The sequence below is a fragment of the Rhinopithecus roxellana genome, chromosome 10 (genome assembly GCF_007565055.1).
Source record: "Rhinopithecus roxellana isolate Shanxi Qingling chromosome 10, ASM756505v1, whole genome shotgun sequence".
In the NCBI taxonomy this organism is placed as follows: Eukaryota; Metazoa; Chordata; class Mammalia; order Primates; family Cercopithecidae; genus Rhinopithecus; species Rhinopithecus roxellana.
Window position 1 is genome coordinate 31,192,486 of NC_044558.1, and position 18,144 is coordinate 31,210,629.

Genomic DNA, 18,144 nt, shown 5'->3' on the forward strand with positions numbered 1-18,144 from the left:
TTTTGTATTTAAGACAATAGAAAATAGTAAATTCTTTTGTATGTAAGTAAATAGAAATCTCAGAAGTTCACTGGTTTTCCAATGTCACAGGCTTTAGCAAAAGTTGAAACTGAAATCCAAGTGTTCTACTTTCTAGTTAAATACCTTTTCATGTCACCTATACTTTCTAGCTGATAAAAAGGATCTTATAAAGTATGCTCAATGCATAAAAAGGAAAATGTATAGTATTATAAATATCAGACTGGGGATCCTTGAGTAATTAAATTCAGTATAATTACATGAATTCTAATAATCATTTCAAATTTCATTAATAATAATTTGTTTGCCTTAGAAGTAGTCATGATAAATGCTTCCCTTTTTTTTTTTTTTTTTTTTTTTTTTTTTAGACAGAGTTTCGCTCTTGTCACCCAGACTGAAGTGCAATGGCATGATATCAGCTCACTGCAACCTCCAACTCCTGGGTTCAAGCAATTCTCCTACTTCAGCCTCCCAAGCAGCTGGGATTACAGGTGCCTGCCGCTATGCCCAGCTAACTTTTTTTTGTATTTTTATTAGGGATGGGGTTTCACTGTGTTGGCCAGGCTGGTCTCAAACTCCCAACCTTAGGTGATCTACCCACCTTGGCCTCCCAAAGTGCTGGGATGATAAACATGAGCCACTGCACCTGGCCACAAGAAATGCTTTCTATTGTCCATGTCTCTTAAACAGGGTTTCCAGAGGACTTTAATACTTCTTTTAATCTAGATGAACATAACAAGATGAAGAAGAGGGCTCAGGGTAAAAACAAAAGTATGTCATTAATGGGATCCTGGTGAATACCACTTACAAATTGTGTAGTACTGAAGAAGTTACCAAATCTCTCTGTGCCTTGGTTCATTATCTGTAAAATGGGAATAGTAATAACAATGGCGTCATTGGAATGTTTAGAATCTTAATTGAGATGATTCCTCTACCCAGTTTAATGAGTAAGCTGAATTTAGTAACCATTTTATCTCCTCTAATTCTCTCAGGTTAAGAAATTAATATGAAACAAAATTTCAGACAGCCATCCTAGCTGGTATGATTAGACCATAAATTATTATCTTTTGTTTTATAATGAAAAAGTCTAGTCTAGACTAATGATTTTATAGTTTTGGTTCGATATAGGATTATAAAATAGAGACAGCCCTAAGGTCCCATCTAACCTAAAGTTTTTCCCCTCACACTTGGTTCAGGCTTACTTCAAGTCCTGAAGTCTGCATTGGAGGGTAGGTGTCTGGTGGTCTCTCTTTACTCTCACATCACCCACTCACAGCAACTGTTTCTGACCACTTCAGACTCAGGGCCTGTGAAAAAAAACTTGGAGGGGAAAGACCAGTTACATGTGGCTGACCCTTGTGTCACCACTGTCTGGGATTTCTGGAATGGCAAATGTGGAAGCAATGACCTTTTTTTCTTCTTCTTCTGGAGTGCATCTGTGGCATTCTCAAAGAACCCCTCTGTCAGTTCTCCTCTCTTGGAATCAATCTTCCAAATTTGTTGCTCATAATTCACCACATTGGAACCTTGGAACCTGGGCTTCTGCGAGTCTACTCACCTATGGGCTTAAGATAACCCTAAGCAAGCTCCCCTTGTGAGGATCGCAGTTGCTCTTCAAACATTGCCAACCTTCTTCTTGACCATGGAGAACCAAGAGGACTTGCTTGCCTTGCCAGTCCTTCATCTGCTACATGGCTGCTTTTAGATTTCAGACTCTATATCCTTTACTCTCCAGAGGAAACCTGTTAAGCTCTCTGAATGTTTTCCTGAAGCTCATCTCACTTGGCTAAGGTGAGCAAGAATTGCTCTCATTTCTCATACATGGAGTGGTAGACTATGTACAACAAACCAACAGCTCTCCAAAACAATTGTACTTCTCTTCTAGCTTTTCCAACTCAATCTTTGTAGAGTTCCAATGTGGAGTTTCAGTTAAGACTAAACTTAACGGGTTGGACTATATCTTAGCATCTCCTGCAAATAAAGTCTTGTGCCTCACTTAATTAGCTTTATCTCCAACAGAGAGAGAGCGAAACGCTCCCGTTTTAATATCTAGGTGCTTAAATAAAACACTGAATGGCATAGTGGTAGTGTTCAGAAATGTTAGCTGTTACGATTAATCTTATCTTTATTATTGAACATTTAAGAAGTAACTACATAAGGAAATGCCCACAAGAAAAAAATTGAGAGGAATAAAACAAAATATTTAAGAATTAAGACAGTATGGCATCATGAAAGTTAAAGGGATAAGATTAATTTATCTAGGTTTTGGAGAAGGGTGGTGTCAAATAAAACAAACCTACTACAATTATTAATTGGTTATTGATGACAGTGAACATTCTGAACAGGGAGTTAGAGTAAAAATCAGACTGCAGTATAGAAGTTGAAAAAATTGAGACAGTGAAAGCAAGTCTGGAGAATAAACTTGGAGAATAAGTTTACAGAAGAAGAAAAAATAAGTTGAAAACTAAGGGGAAACAGAGTCAAGGGACTTTTTTGTTGTCAACTGTACTTGTCATCATTTTAATTTTAAGAAATCTATTTGAACATCTTGCAAAATAGCCAGCTTAGAGAAAAAGTAATTGAAGATACTAGAGACAGAGGGAATAAACAATCAAGAGAGGAGGTAAAAAGGAGTGTTCAAGGATTTAGAGATAAGTATTCATATACTAGAAGGGCAATGCTTAAGATTGGAGAATGTAAGTAAATGAAGACAAGTATGGATATAGATAAGTGTGTGGGAGGAAAATAATGAGCACTGAAGGACAACATATCTACTAGCCTGGAAAGGGAATGTTATGGAGAATTAAGAGCATGGGAATTTCAACATGAAATAATTAATAGCATTGCTTAACACAAATAATTCAAGGGACATGAAGAATATGAAAGCATCACTAGATTTGCAAAATATTGGTGGCATATACAAGTGTACTTTATTTTAGGAAAACAATGATGATAGAAGCCTGATTGTAAGGGTTTAAAGGGAAAAAGAAGCAATGAGCAATATAGACCATAAGCAGATATCATTTTATTTGGCCAGAAGGAAAAATAACTAGAAGAGAGAAATACACATTAAGAAAATAGGATGGCTATAACATGAGGTAAAAGATGGAACATCTTTCTCTTTGACAGGTAAGGGATAAAACAATATGCTGGTATTAGGTTTCACAGAACACAAAGGAGCTCAATTCAGTTATAATCTCAGCACAATAGGAAGGGATGTTGTTTGATGTAATCAAGGGACATATGTGACTAGCCATGGTGGAAGTGGAAAATTTAGGAAAATGTAGTTAAGAACTTTTTAAAAAGATAAATCAAAAGACCGTTAAAATTTGATAAAGATTAAAGAGAATAAGGATTTTTAGTGCTCTCAATTTGTGCTACTGTTCATTATTACCCAGTAAAATTGTGCAGTTAAGTTTGGCTAAAGATAATGATGATAATATCTACAATGATAATATCAGCAACAATAGCTACATTTAACATTTATTGAGCATGTACTACCTGTGAGGCATTGAATTGACCATTTGACATGTTCCAACTCATTTGTTTCTTATAACAATCTTATGAGGCAGTTTTTATCATTATTTGAAGTAAGCACTTTGACCGAGGTTATTGAGCTAGTAAGTAGCAAGTCCAATTCTACCAAGGTAGTATGCATTCAGAATAAAAGTGGCATCAGGGCAGAATCTGTTGCTCTCTATAAGATTTACTCAAATAGTTTGAATTTTAGAATGTCAAAAGATATATATGTCCTCCATAAGTAGCCTCTTTTAATTTCTTGTCAAGATGTATACCAGCACATCCCAAATTACACATATAAAAACCTGGCATTTTAAAATGCTCAGGGTTTCTGAAGCACATACTCATACCTCTTTTCAATCACTCCTAAGGGTAGATGTCATTTACTCTTTTCAATTAAGGAAACAGAGTTTGAGACAAATCAAGTGACTTTCCAGTGGTCCTCCAGCTAACAAAGGAAGGAACCCCAATTCAAATTCAGATCATCTGACTCAAGTCCAAAGCTTTAGCCATTCAGGACATTACCCATCCCTGACCATTCTTTCTCTTCAATAGTCTTTACATTTCAATTATCTTTTCTAGTTTTCTGGTCACATTTTTATTTCAAATCTCCATACTTCACCAGAAGATTATCACAATAAGCTTTCTCTAACATGAAAATGACCCAAATGACTCTTTTAGTGACATTTGTGGTAGGTCAGTTGCACTAATAGTCCCAGTGTTTCACTTATCTTATAGCCATACCCTTTGCCATGTAATTCTGTTCTGCTTTCCACTCTCTCTGGGTTTGACCAAGTGACGTTGCCAAAAATGACTTATGCAGAAGTTTAATAAGCATCTGCTTATATCCATTGGCTCTTACTCCTCTTCCATGATCATGAGAACCTGCCAGGGCTAGCCCATTGCAGGATTAGACACATGGCATAGAGGTGAATGGCCCCAGTAGACTCAGCCAAGGCCATCCTGGATCAGAATCAGACAACAACCAACTGACATAAAGCTGACACAGCCAACCTTCAGCTAGCCAGTGACATAAAGTTAGTCCAGCCAAGATTAGCCAATTCAAGATCAGCTGAATTCCACAAACCCATATTTTTGTATGTTATTGAGGTTTTTGTGTTGTTATATAGCATTATTTAAGCAATAGATAACTGATAAATATCATGTAATCCATCCAAAATCAAGATTGTAGCATATTTTTTTATTCATGATCTGATCATCAGTTCACCCAAAATTCTACAGATTATCCTACAGGGAAATTCCTGTCTTTATTTTGCACCACACATAATAACAGTCTACACTCCACAGCCACCATATAGAGCTTTACTTTCATCCCATAACATTTCATCAAACAAATCTTTTTTCATTATTGATTGCCACTTAATTTTTTAAAACAAAACAAACAAGAATCCCCAAAGAGTCTTCTTTGTGCAAAGTAGGGACCCTAAGCCTAGCCTGAGAAGTAGAGCATATGCTGAATTTTGGTTTCCCATATGTCCTTCAGCAAAGTTCTATCTGCACAACTTTACTACCCCACATGGAATACCTCAGAATCTTTACCAATCTTTTCTCAAAAATACCTCTTTAATATCACTTTCCACATGAAACTTTTTGTAGTGAATCACATATCAACTTCATAATTCAAATACTTTCAGTACTTCTATAATCTTCCAGTGCTATATTTATTTGGGCCCATTTATGTATTTTTTTCCAAGCAACTCTATTCCCTAAACTGTCAAAGAGCCAAACTGTTTTCCCCTATCAGCTTTACAAACATATGTAACTATTTAATAATGCACAGTGGACCCTCGATATATGCTAAAAAAGGTGATGAAAACAAATTTTAAACTTTTACATATGATATTCTGCAATAGGAAGCACATTCCCTTTACCTCTCCTCTAAACATTCTTAACAAATGCATTAATAATTGACTATTATTCCCCTTGTTCTCAAAAATGTGTAGGATTTTGTCGATACCTAGTAAATTATTCTAATTATCCTAACGATTATTCACATACATGTATAGAAATGATCATCTTTTGGCATTCTGGATAAAACAAATGCAAGCAATTTTATATTTAATGCCTTATACATTAATTAGTTTTTATGTGTCTCATTTTCTTCAATCATCACAAGTTACCCTATAAGCTGTTAGTATTAAACACTTTCTGTAGCATGGAAATCTGAAGTTCTGTCTCAAACTGGTGATGTGCAGTTGGGTCACAGTACAAACCTGATCTTCCTATTTCAAGTTTATTGTTCTTTCTACATCAAAATGCACATATATTTAGTTCTGCATTTACTTTAAAAGCCTTTTTTATGAGTCTAGTACTTTGGCAGTTCAGGGGTTTTGCACTATTGAGATCTCGTTTTCTCAAGGAGCTTACAGTTTAGGTTGGGGAACAGGCACATAAACAGATAATTTAATTACAATATGATAAATGATAAGAGTAAGGCACACAGAATGGATGTACTTAGGGTTCAGAAAAGAGTTCCTGAAAGAGATAAACTTTTGGCTAAGATTGGAAATTAACCAGACAAAGACATTGAGGAAGAACATTATAGGTAGAGAGATGAACAAGCATGAAGGAAAAAGAATGGAGTTTGCTGGGACACACCAAACAGTGTCGTATTATTCAAGCATATAATTTGATATATTTACAACACTAGAAATGTTAGGAGATGTAGCAAAGAATTTCAGAGTCAGGTGTCAAGAAAAACAGAAGAGTAGAGAGATCTGAGAATTATTTAAGAGTTACAAAAAGTATGGCCCACTGAAGACTGAATTTAGAGGAGGAAGAAAGCACCAACTATAAGGACTCTTAAGGTGTGTAGGTAAGGAGTTAGAGCACACTTAGGTTGTGAGTTGGAGGTAGATGATAACTGGGTTTGGAGCATGTTGAATCTGAGGTTCTGTGGAACATTAAAATGGATCTGTGCATTAATAAGTTAGACCATTGAGGGCATAGCTTAGAAACTTCAGGCCTGGAGATGTGGAATGATGTGAAATTATCAGCACCCTTTAAACAGATATACCCAAAGACACAATGAAAAACTAAACAACATGGCTATAAAATAATTTACATGGTTAAAATTGTTAAAAGTTATTGCTGCATTCTTTTATAAAGAAAAAATGGGAGAGAAAGTGACTAAAGTAAAGCTCCAATCACCAAGACCTAATAGCACTGAATAGGCAATTTAAGACATCTCTGTCATAAGTTTATCTCTGCTTTCAATTCTACCCTGTGTTTGCTGAAATAATTTTCATTTTTCTGTTACTCTAGTGGTTTTCAATTTTACATGCCTTATTTCTGCCTCAAAACTCACATTTATGGTTGTCATTTTCACCTTCCATCTAAATGTCAAATGCAGTGCCACCAAATAATGACACATTATTTATAAAATATTCATAAACTTTCAACTGATAGCAAATAATGAAGAATATTCCTCTATTAGTTATAGAAAACTTACAGCCCTAAAGATACAGATTAGGTTATTAAACGCTTTCTTTTAAAAAAAAAATGAGGATTATCGCTATCTGAGGACCTGTGGATTTCTAGGGGTACTCAGATATTTATAATAGCAACATACAAATTGATATTGAAAAAGATATCCTTAAAGCATTTTTAATTTAGAATAGAACTATAGCCATCTAAATGTATAGGCTCATAATCCCTAATCTATAATTCTAAAATCCACACACTCTGAAATGGATACTTTATTTGTAAACATGTAATGAATTTGATGGGTGGGAAAATCAGACCTATACTTATCATGAGACTATTTATAGTCTTTATTTTTTCAATGCAGTAGGGATATTCATAGAATTCTCTTCAGAAAAATTTCAGAAATATTCGGAAATATGGGTGCTGCCCACAGTCCTTCAGGAATAGTGTTCTATAATATGTTACACACACACAGAAAGAGAGAGAGAGAGAGAGAGAATGAGAGAAGAAACCGAGAACAAGAGACAAAGAGAGAGAGAGAGAATCAGAAAACTTGTGAGCTCCAAAACACAACTGGCCCCAAGGGATTTAGATAAAAGGCTGGGCAGTATATTTAAAAATTAAAACTTAACATTTTAAAGGCAATCATAATTTAGATACTCAATACAACTGAAGAGCTAGAAATAAAACATTTTTTTCTTATACCTTTACAAAGAGATTTACCTCCACAATCAGTTATACAAAGAGATTCACCTCTACAATCAGTTATGTATAAAAATATTTTTCAGTTTTCTCCTTTCTTTCCTAAAGTATCTTGTTCTAGTGCTTTATTTTCACAACATTTTTAAGTAAAATAGTCACCTTTTTTTAAAGAAGGGGAAAATTTAAAAATCCAAATTACTTTTAGATGCATTTTGATAAGATTAGGATTTAAACTGAAAACTTCAAGTTTGAATAAAATATAGATAGACAAATGTAAGCGGGATACATGCAGAGTCTTACATGTAGGATTAGAATCAACTTCCAAGAAGAGTGGAGGGGAAATGGGAACACACTGCAGCATCTATGTAAGTCAATTAGAAACTTCAGTTGACTGCTGTTCCAGTACACATTGAAGGTATGTTGAACTTGTCTCTAAATATCATACTAGTGTAAGATAATGAAACACTGTATCCAGAAGAAGAAATGATTGCCCCATTTTCCACTTGTCACAGTAGATGAGGAAGAGTGTGACTGGTTCTTGGACCACTTTAACAAGAGAATTAACCAACTCAAATAATCCTCCAAGAGATTAAGTATGATGATGATAGTTCTCGAAATCACCTTATGAAGAGCAATTGCAAAGACTAAAATATCTTCCTTAAAAATATATAATATTTGGTGTAGCTATCATAGCTGCCTTTTGAAATGAGTCAAAACATTTTGTGTGATGACATAAACCATGGTACCAAGAAGTGAGAGTTATTAAAAACATTATTTCATCTCAGCACAAGATAAATTGACTGAAAATGAAAAGGACTGGAATGGCAGTTATTCACATAGGGTTATGGGATTACCTAATCAGGATGCAACAGGGGATTCTTAGTGATCCTTTCCATTTGAGAGTCATAAATATGTCTATGAGTTAACAGTACAGATAGCTTTAGAATTTTATCAATTTTGAATATATAGTTTTCAATATCTTTGCTACAAGCCATAACTTTGTGAAGAGAATTCAACTCTTTCACATTTAGTGTACTGTTTTTTAAGGAGAGGGCCAATCAACCTTGTATTTAAAAGAAAGTTTTAGTTTAATGGGGGTGACTGTCAAAAATCCCATTCATTTTTATGTTTGTTCTCATACCTAAAAGAGGCACAATTATATTATACTTTTTTTTTTTTTTTTTTTTTTTTTTGGAGATGGAATCTTGTTCTGTCCCAGGCTGGAGTACGGTGGCGTGATCTCGGCTCACTGTAACCTCTGCCTCCCCAGGTTCAAGCAATTCTCCTGTCTCAGCCTCCCAAGTAACTGGGACTACAGGCACACGCCACCACGCCCACCTAATTTTTTGTATTTTACTAGAGATGGGATTTCACCATGTTGCCCAGGCTGGTCTCGAACTCCCGAGCTCAGGCAATCCACCCACCTCGGCCTCCCAAAGTGCTAGGATTACAGGCCTGAGCCACTGCGCCCAGCCTATGTGTTTCTTAAATAAGTAAATTGACTTTAATCATTAACTTTGTATATAAATAGGCTGGCAGTTCTTAAAATATCTTAGAATTTTTTTTCCTGTAAAATACAAAGATTGACAGAAATGTATTTAAACATAGCTAATCTAACAATGTTAAGTTAGTGAGGCTTAACTTTTTCCCGTTCACCAATCTTCAAAATGTTTTAAAAATAAAAAGAAACCAGTTAAAGTGTTTTTTTTTTTTTCCAAGGGAGAGGATAATATATTAGTAATTTTAGTAATTCCAAGAATTTTAAAGCAGATATTAGGCATTAAAAAAAAAAAAAAAAAAACAATAGTTGGACATGAGGCTTCCAAAAGTACGGTCAAAGACAGACCATACAACTGAAAATGAAAAACACATATTTCCAAATGTCAATATTGTGTTTAAAAGGTAAGAAAGACAAAACTATCTCCACATTCTGGTCATTAAAAGCTGATCAACAAGTGGTTTTCTACCCCACTAAGACACGTAAATACAACTTTTAAGAAAGACCGGGTAAGAACTCTTGCTTCTCACACAAGCCTCCAACCACCATTAATAGTCCATGATTTTGTTTGAGGCAAGTTTTCAAGTGAACTAATCATGTATTCCTAAGTTGTTCTCAACAAAATGTGCATATCACATATGTTAAGTGGAAAAGTAACATTAAGAATGGGAGTAAAGTGAATTTTATTGAAATCTTTTCGAATTTTCAATTACAATAGGAGAAACAAAGGCTACCAGGAAGCATACCTGTGGCAGGGCTGAATTGAGCTGTCTCTGGAGTGAGTCTCGGTCATAGATGACATCCTGAAGTCTCTGCTGGGCAAGTGAGAGGCTTTCCTGGGTCTCCCGAAGGGTGTCTAGAAGACGATCCCTTTCATCTAGCATATTCACCATCAGCTGCTCAAAATGAGAGTCTGAGTCCGAGCCACTGCTTTGGGACCCCCTTTGGCTCATTGGGGTGTCCTCATTAATCGTGGGCATCACTTCACACATCATTGCTTAAAGAAAGTAAGTGGGAAGGAGTCTTAGTAAAGAAATGATTTCCAATAATGTCATTTGGACATCAATTCACTAAATATTTTTCAGCTTATTAGCCTATTTGTCTCTATTTCCCCTACCTGTTGCCCCAAATCCAACCAAGCAAAATGTTTTGACCTCAATGAAATATGATTCATTTACTTCCTTCAGCCTAAGTGCTTTCTCTTTCCATGACATCACATTTGTCCCACCTCCCATATGCAACTTTGTTTCACCTGTTTCTCAAAGTTCATGTTCATGATTTATCCCACCCAATTCAATTTAAATAAACATGTTATTTCCATTATTATTTCATCACCTTTCCTATCTGCAAGTTTACAAATCTCTTAGAGTGAATACCTTTTATATTACCCTTATTTGTTATTACTGTATATTGTTCATGGCAAGCACAGTGTCTGGCACTTAACGGGTAGGAAGTAAATGCCTTTTGAATGACTTAGGTAATTCAATGAATTAATGTTTACTCTTTCTTGTAGAAAATCTACAAATCATTGAGTATTTATTTTATATAATAATCAGCTTTCACTTTGTTTTTTAGTCAACAGATTTTTTTTTTCAAATTGACTAGTTTTAAGCTTTTTGACATTACATTTTCCATTTTATTACTTTTATATGCTCTCTCCCTGAATTCCTATGTGGTCTACCAAGAGCAGATAAGTGATACTGACTGAATTAGACAAAAACGTTATGAAATAAACTGAGGTATATAAATTTGTTTAGAGTATTATACTCATTATCACACTTAATATTCCTTTTTTCCTGTTAACTGCATAGTGTGGTTTTCATCCAAACAATACAAATTAACACTCTTTCAAATATTCTGCAAAACAGATGTCGTAAATTATATTAGCTAATGTAGTAACTTCACATCTCAGCTGCCAATCACAAGTTCTCAGTCATGAAATAAATGAACTGCTTTCAGAATATTTTAAAATTTGATTTAAAATAGACAAAACACACTTAGGTGCATGGTTGAACAATTATGTGGCATCTTAAAAATCAGAAATTATCTCATTTTCTCTTTCATCCTCTAGCTAATGTTTCAAAGAAAAGTCAAACTCATCTTAGTTTTGGTTGTTGTACTATGGCCAGCAGCTATTAATTAGATGGCTTGGTTTTGCAAAAGGCTAATGTGAAGAAAGGCAGGTTTGGTTGTTGATCCTGAAGCATTTTTTGGTTTTACAATGCAAGGTCAATTAATTTTTCTGCCTACACATTCCTGTCCTTGGGGAAAATATTTCTGGTGATATTTTCAAATAGAATGTCAAGATTTAACAGCTCAATATTTAATTACTTTTATGTGAGTCTTCATATAAATTGGGCTATTGAGGAGCAAAAGTCAATTATCTGTGAATGATCTGGTCAGGGAATCCTGAAAACTAAGAGAAACTTTAAAAAAGTATGTAAGTAATAAAGTATTTTGTGAATGATAACCTATATTAAAAAATTAAGGGGGTCAGTGAATATTAGGAAAATTTTAAATGCTTTGAAGTTTTGCTGATTGCTCATAACACTGAGCTACCTGAAGGCAGGAATTTAATTTGTTCAATTTTGTATGCACACTAAAATATGTAACAGAGTACACACATAAAATGAATATAAGCACACACACCTCAATACCCACACTTGATACTACTTTTACACACTTAATGGATAAAACTTTCTTGCATTTGTCTCACTTTGATTTTCATTCAAAGACTATCACAAAGATGGAAAATGCAAACTCTTTTTAACTGCTTCAAACTTTCTTTATATTAATTGAAAAGGAAGTGGAAAACAACAAAAAGTGTTCCAACACATTTGATTATTTAAAACAATTAGTTAGCAGGTCATGCATGAAATATACACACTGAGCAGCTATGTCATTCTGAGAAATAATCACCAGGAGCCAATGTGTTTACTTTTGACATTTAAGGTTAAAACAAAGTACTGGGACAGCAAATCATAGCAGTGCGACAATTTGTGCCCACTCACAAGATTTAAATTTTAGGGTTACCTAAACCCTAAAAGGTTTAAATTTTAGGGTTACCTGTAGATTTAAATTCTTAAATCTATATTTTAAATTCTTAAATCTGTACTTTAAACTATGTCATTCTTGAATGAAAGTTATTAATTCCTTTCCACCCTGAATTACTTAGAACAACTTTAAATTCCAAGGCAAAGCATAACAGCAGTGAATACCCCAGTATAATTTTCACCTGAATATAATAGCCTAACAATCCCTCGTTGCTATCATGAGATACTAAACATTCACAAACTTTAGGGTCTTAAATCAACATTAAAGGTAGTCTTAGATTTAGTCAAAAGATGCTATGATTAAAAGTGGCTTAGGGACTTAGAAAGTCTATTAAATCTACACTCAAAAGAACTTGATTTGATTCCACTCCTAAGGCACGTGAACCAGGACAAGTTACTTTACATGTTAAAACTTTAGTTATCTCTTTCATGAAAGAGGGCCAATAAGCTATGCTTAGGAAAGAAAAGAAAAGATCTAATAGGTAACCTGACTGAGAACACACAGCAAAACATATAAAGGGCAATTACAAATGTAAGTATTTATTTCTATTATAAAGTGATCAACATTAATCTTTGTAGAAACAGTATTTTACCTTTATGACTCATTCTGCTGCTCTGTCTAAAGGTTTAATTCTAGTAGATACTTTTGAACTCTTCAAATCCAATTTATAAAAATCAAATTATGCAAAATTTACTTAGGATATAAGATGAATATATGCTGCTTATACCTTACAGTCAACCCAAATGAGTATATCCAAAGTCTTCTTATCAAAATTAGAAAAAAAAAGTCTATAAAAAAATAAGGCCACTTTCATGAACTAGCTTAGTTTATTTCATTAGAATTCAGATTCTAACATAAATTACAAAATATTTGAATAATCCTTAAAATGCAGTCTAACATTTCTTAAATGCACATTTTGCACATATTAAGTATTAAAAGCAATTAAAGATACATATTCAATGTAAGAGTTAAACACCCTTTTAAAGAATGGATGACATCTGAAGCAACTTGCACAGTCCAGAAGGCTATGGTCATTCAATGTCTAGTGCATTTCACCCAGATATATCACATTTAACTTTTATAATCAGTTTCAACACTAAAAACTGCATTCATCACATAATTTCTGAAAAGCCAGAAAGGGCATCCTAACAATTTGTCTTGATATTTGCCTTTTCATCAATCCCCCCTCCAAGTCAATTCGGTATATAAATTATGTTATCTTCATCTAGATATTGACGCTTTCCTCCTTAAATTGCTGAAGGTTTTGAAACCTAGTCAGAGACATTGTTAATTTTGTTGATAAATAAAAAAGTAATAATAAACCTGATTGACTTAATTATCCCAGTGCTTAAATTTAGCTGGCAAAATTTTATATCAGGAAAATCAACTCCTTTATTCTTAGCACATAACCTTGACTGTCTTTTAAATTTCTCAGATTTCAAAATAAAAGTTTGAATGCCCACTGGAGTCCTCACTCAAGGGCTCTCAAAATCCAATGTGTTCTTTAGCAATGTATGCCATCCAAGCAGTACGTCTTCAGATATGAGAATGCTACAAAAAGCATTTTTTCTTTTTGCTATCAACAAATGACTTTATTTAATCATATCACTAAGATTTCGGCCCTACTAGAGGTAAGAATGTAATTATTCTCTATAGTGCGTTTCTTCTGAAAATATTTAGTCTTAAGAACCATCTCAGCTCCACCTCAGTTAACCTACAAGGAGTAATTCAGTGAGAGAAATCCTAGCTATTGTCTGATTACATTACATGAATATTCTCCCACCTATTTAACTCTTTGAAAGCCTCTGTCCTCGGCAAATATGATTATCACCTTTAATGGACACATTTTACACTTTCTTTACCCTAGTGCATTTACAGACAGCCAAAGAGCCAGCTCACCCCACACTACTGGACAGTTATCTCTCAGCCACACCCCCCACCACCTTGAAGAAGTTGACTTCATCATTTCCATATTAAAATTGTTCATCCTGCCCAACAGGACACAGTCAAGTAGGCAGGAGGTAGAGAGATAGGAGACGGAGAGGATGAGGTGAAAGCAAAAGACACCTAACAGTAATCAACAAGGAGGAATTTGCATCTCATCTTCCCTGGGGGCGGGGTGGGGCCAGGGAGGTGGTCAAAAAATACAGCGAAAGGAGACAGTAAAACTCAAAGACAGTTTCTGTACCTAATGTCTGTGATTTCGGGTCCTTGCTTCTTCAATTGATCAATGACAACCGCAGTCTCCGGCTTGAGGAGAAGGGAGGCTCACACCCAGCACTCCTGGACCATTTCCCTAGCAACGGGAGGAGAAAGGTAGCTCAGACACACGCGTGCCCCGGCGCCCTCCCGGAACGTGCCCCGGCCCGGTGGCGTGGCAGGAGCTCGGCATCTTCCCGTGGCTCCGTCAGCAGCCAAAAGGAGAAGCGTCCATCGGAAAAATGGCATATTACAAATTTTGCTTTGGGAAGCAGAGCTCGGTTCAGACCATTGTCAAAGGAGGAGAGGGGGAGGCGGCTCTTAAAGCAGCCGCGGCCCCTTTGCCAGAGCAGCCGCAGCTCCCCGCGTGCAGCTGGAGCCCCGGGGCGGAGACCGGGGACCGGAGACTGGGTTTGACTTTCAGAAACTTAACCAAGCGGCGCCGCTCCCGCTCCGCGCCCGGGCCACCCAGGGTGTGTGGGGCGTCCCTCCAAAAGAGATCTTGGAGAAAAGGCGTGAGAAGTATCTGGGAGAGAAGTTCTCCACCCAGTCGTCCCTCCTGGAGCCCCTCTGGAGTTTAAGGCTAACCCTAGGAGTTAGAAACCTAAAGGAAAACGAGTCCCTAGGGATGCAAAAAGCAGGACAGGTCTCCTCCTGGCCTCCAGCCTGTTTCCGCGCTCCTGCGTCTCATTTCACTTAAAGGAGGCGCTTTTTCTCCGGAAAGGCAAGCATCACCCCCCGCCGCCCCCCTCCCTCCCCACTGCTCCCCCCCTCCCCACCACCACCACACACACACACCCATTTTTCTCCTCCCAGCCTTTTTGCAAGCCTCTTTGCTTGCTTCAGTTGGCCGGGAGAACCAACCTGCTGGGAGCCGGTGAGGACGCTACAGCATCTTCTCTCCTCACTTGCCTCGTGCGGTGGTTGCTACTCCTCCTCCTCAGTCTCCTCCCCTCCTCCTCCTTGGCAGCCACCACCTCCTCTTCCTCTGGAACAAGGGCTTCCCCTGGAAGCTGCTGCAGTGGTTTCCACCGGCCCTTAAATAAATTCTGAAGTAATCACGTCTTTGCTCTCCTCCTCACGCACACGCGCCCGCGGATACACTCGTCTCCCCCAGAGCCGCTCCCGGGCTGCCGAGGCTCGCTCTGCTCCCAGTGCCCCCTGCGAAGGCAAGGGCCAGGGATGGGCAAAGTAGGAAGGGGGCACACTCTACCCCGCCTGGGCTTCTTTCACACAATGGGCTCTACAGCCTTCGCTCATGTCAGTCTGAGCTGGTGGGGATGGGAACGGACTTGGGCACCTTTTGGCTCCCGGGTCTTCTGTGCTTGTCATTTCTTTAAGCAGTTTTCTTCCCACTGGGCCAGGACATGGTAGTCATGGTTGTAGGGACCTGAGCCAATCTAGGGTGTGGCGGCATCTGTCATTTCTCATTATCTCTTCAGTTCTTCTTCATTCATATTGTTTTGGTAATGAGAATTGTATGTTAAGTATTCCGTGCCCCGGTAAATTTTAGCTTTGGGCAGAGTCTGGTCTCTCCATCGCGCTCCAGTCCCCCTTGTATCTCCACCTCCCTTTACCTACCCTCTTTTCTTTCTGCTGCTGCTGTCCATTCATACAGACTGAGGAAGCAGGAGACAAAATCAGTACCTACTCTGAGCAGAAAGGGAACGTTTCTGTGAGGGAGAGTCACGAATCCTGGGTTTCGTGAAAATGAAGAGGACATGCGTGAAGGAATTGGAGAAGGATTAAACACTGAATATAATTTGGGGGTTAGTGAAAATATTCTGAGTGTACTACAGCAAATCCAAAAGGCATGTTTTACTTTTGTATAAAGCCAAGAGTCCAAAGTTAACAAAGAACTAGTATGTCAATAACTGTTCACTTAAAATTAACTACAATATCCAAGAAACAATCTTTGTTTCTGGGGGAAGTATTTAATTCAGTTAGCGACTTTAAAGTAGAAAGTGGGGTTAAGCTCATGTATTTACCCCACTTCTAGACTGTTATTTAAATTTTGCAACACGACATAATCCTATAGAAAGTATAAAAATAATATGAAAATTCATTAGATGTCAACTGGAGCACTATTTCTCAGACATAACGTGTATACAGATCATTCATGGATCTTGGTAAATTGTAGATACTGATTCACCAGGAATGGGGTGAAACCTGAAATTCTACCCTTTTAATGACTCCCAGATGATACTACACTTTGAGGAGGAAGGGTCTAGACCACCCAATCAACCCATAATTTGATGTGGCTTAAATACCCCTAACTACAGGAAACTCTTCACCTCACACAATAGCCTAGTCTGTTTTCAGACAAACTTCATATTGTAATAGCTTCAACATACTAATCAGATATCAGTACTCATAAATTTTACTCTCTAGAACTCTACACAAAATATAAATTCCTTATACATGAGAGATATTCTTATTTTTAAATATAGCTATTATATTTATTTGTACAAGAATTCCTCCCTTATTAAACCTTGGTTTGAATTTCCTTGGCAGTCAACATTTGTTAATTACTGACTCAGATGTTCTTACTGTTTCCAAGAAGAGTTTTGATTTCCTTGAGTCTCATTCGTATATCAAATACAAGTTTTAATTGTAAGTATAATCCCCACATACAGTTGGCACAACATAGTTAAAGGCTAACCCATGGTAGTTATCACAGAAAGAAAAACTTTGATAATGGGAGGCAGAAAAAATCAGAAGTTAAAGGATATTTTGGTGAGAAGATGCAGCCTTCATAGTAAATTTCAGCTGAGAAACTCTACATTATCACTGTTAACTTCACTGCAAAGGGTGTAAATAATATATTAAAACTGAGAAAGACTATTTAAAGTAGCAATTTTGCAGAAGGCATTAGGTGAGCCAATTCACCTGAGAAGAGTCACCACCTGCACCAGTTCCTCTTAGTGGCCCTTAAATTTATCATACAAGAGAATCTCCAGAAGGGCTTGTTACAACACAGATTGCTGGGCCCTATTCTTTGAGTTTCTGATTTGCTACATCTGATTCGTTACATTTCTAATAAGCTCCCACGTGGTACTAATACTGCTAGGTCAGGGATCCCACTCTGAGAACCACTGTGTGGATACGTCTGGAGAATTTTGGGAACAAAAGAAGCACAGAGCAAAAAAAAAAAAAAAAAAAAAGAACTGGTAAATATTTTGTATTCAAAAAAAAAATCTCCTATACCAATATAAATCTGACTCTGTTGTTTTTGATGCCCAATCAATTATTAAGATGAGATATGCTTGTCTCCTGAATAGTTAACCAGATTTAAGTAGAAGTAGTGAAAGCCATTATTTGTCTTAGTGCCTAATATCAATCAAAGTAGTCCACACCAGCATATAATATTATAGTAGCCACATGTACTGATGCTTCTTGTTAACATGTTATTTTAAATACGAGTTTTTTTGTCTATACACTCCTGTGGTGGTTAATACTAAAGGTCAACTTGATTGGATTGAAGGATGCAAAGTATTGATGCTGGGTGTGTCTGTGAGGGTGTTGCCAAAGGAGATTAACATTGGAGTCAGTGGACTGGGACAGTAAGACCCACCCTTAATCTGGATGGGCACCACATAATCAGCTGATAGTGTAGCTAGAATATAAAGCAGGCAGAAAAATGTGAAAAGACTGGACTGGCCTAGCTTCCAGCCTACGTCTTCTCTTGTGCTGGATGCTTCCTGCCG

General features: G+C 36.8%; 1 protein-coding gene across 4 annotated transcripts in view; it reads right to left on the minus strand.

Moving 5' to 3' along the window:
- Window positions 1-15,372, minus strand: part of PPFIA2 (PTPRF interacting protein alpha 2) — a 516,520-nt gene extending 501,148 nt beyond the window's left edge. The window contains exons 1-3 of one of the 4 annotated variants that reach the window (XM_010383657.2): window positions 15,302-15,372; window positions 14,427-14,534; window positions 9,931-10,181 (exon numbers count right to left, since the gene is read on the minus strand). In XM_010383657.2, the coding sequence (XP_010381959.1) occupies window positions 9,931-10,179 (249 nt within the window). In that variant the 5' untranslated portion in view covers window positions 10,180-10,181; window positions 14,427-14,534; window positions 15,302-15,372. Of the gene's footprint in view, window positions 1-9,930; window positions 10,182-14,426; window positions 14,721-15,301 lie in introns of those variants that run through there. The other 3 variants (XM_010383658.2, XM_010383659.2, XM_010383660.2) reach the window with 3 other exon arrangements.
- Between the last annotated feature and the right edge of the window lie 2,772 nt (window positions 15,373-18,144).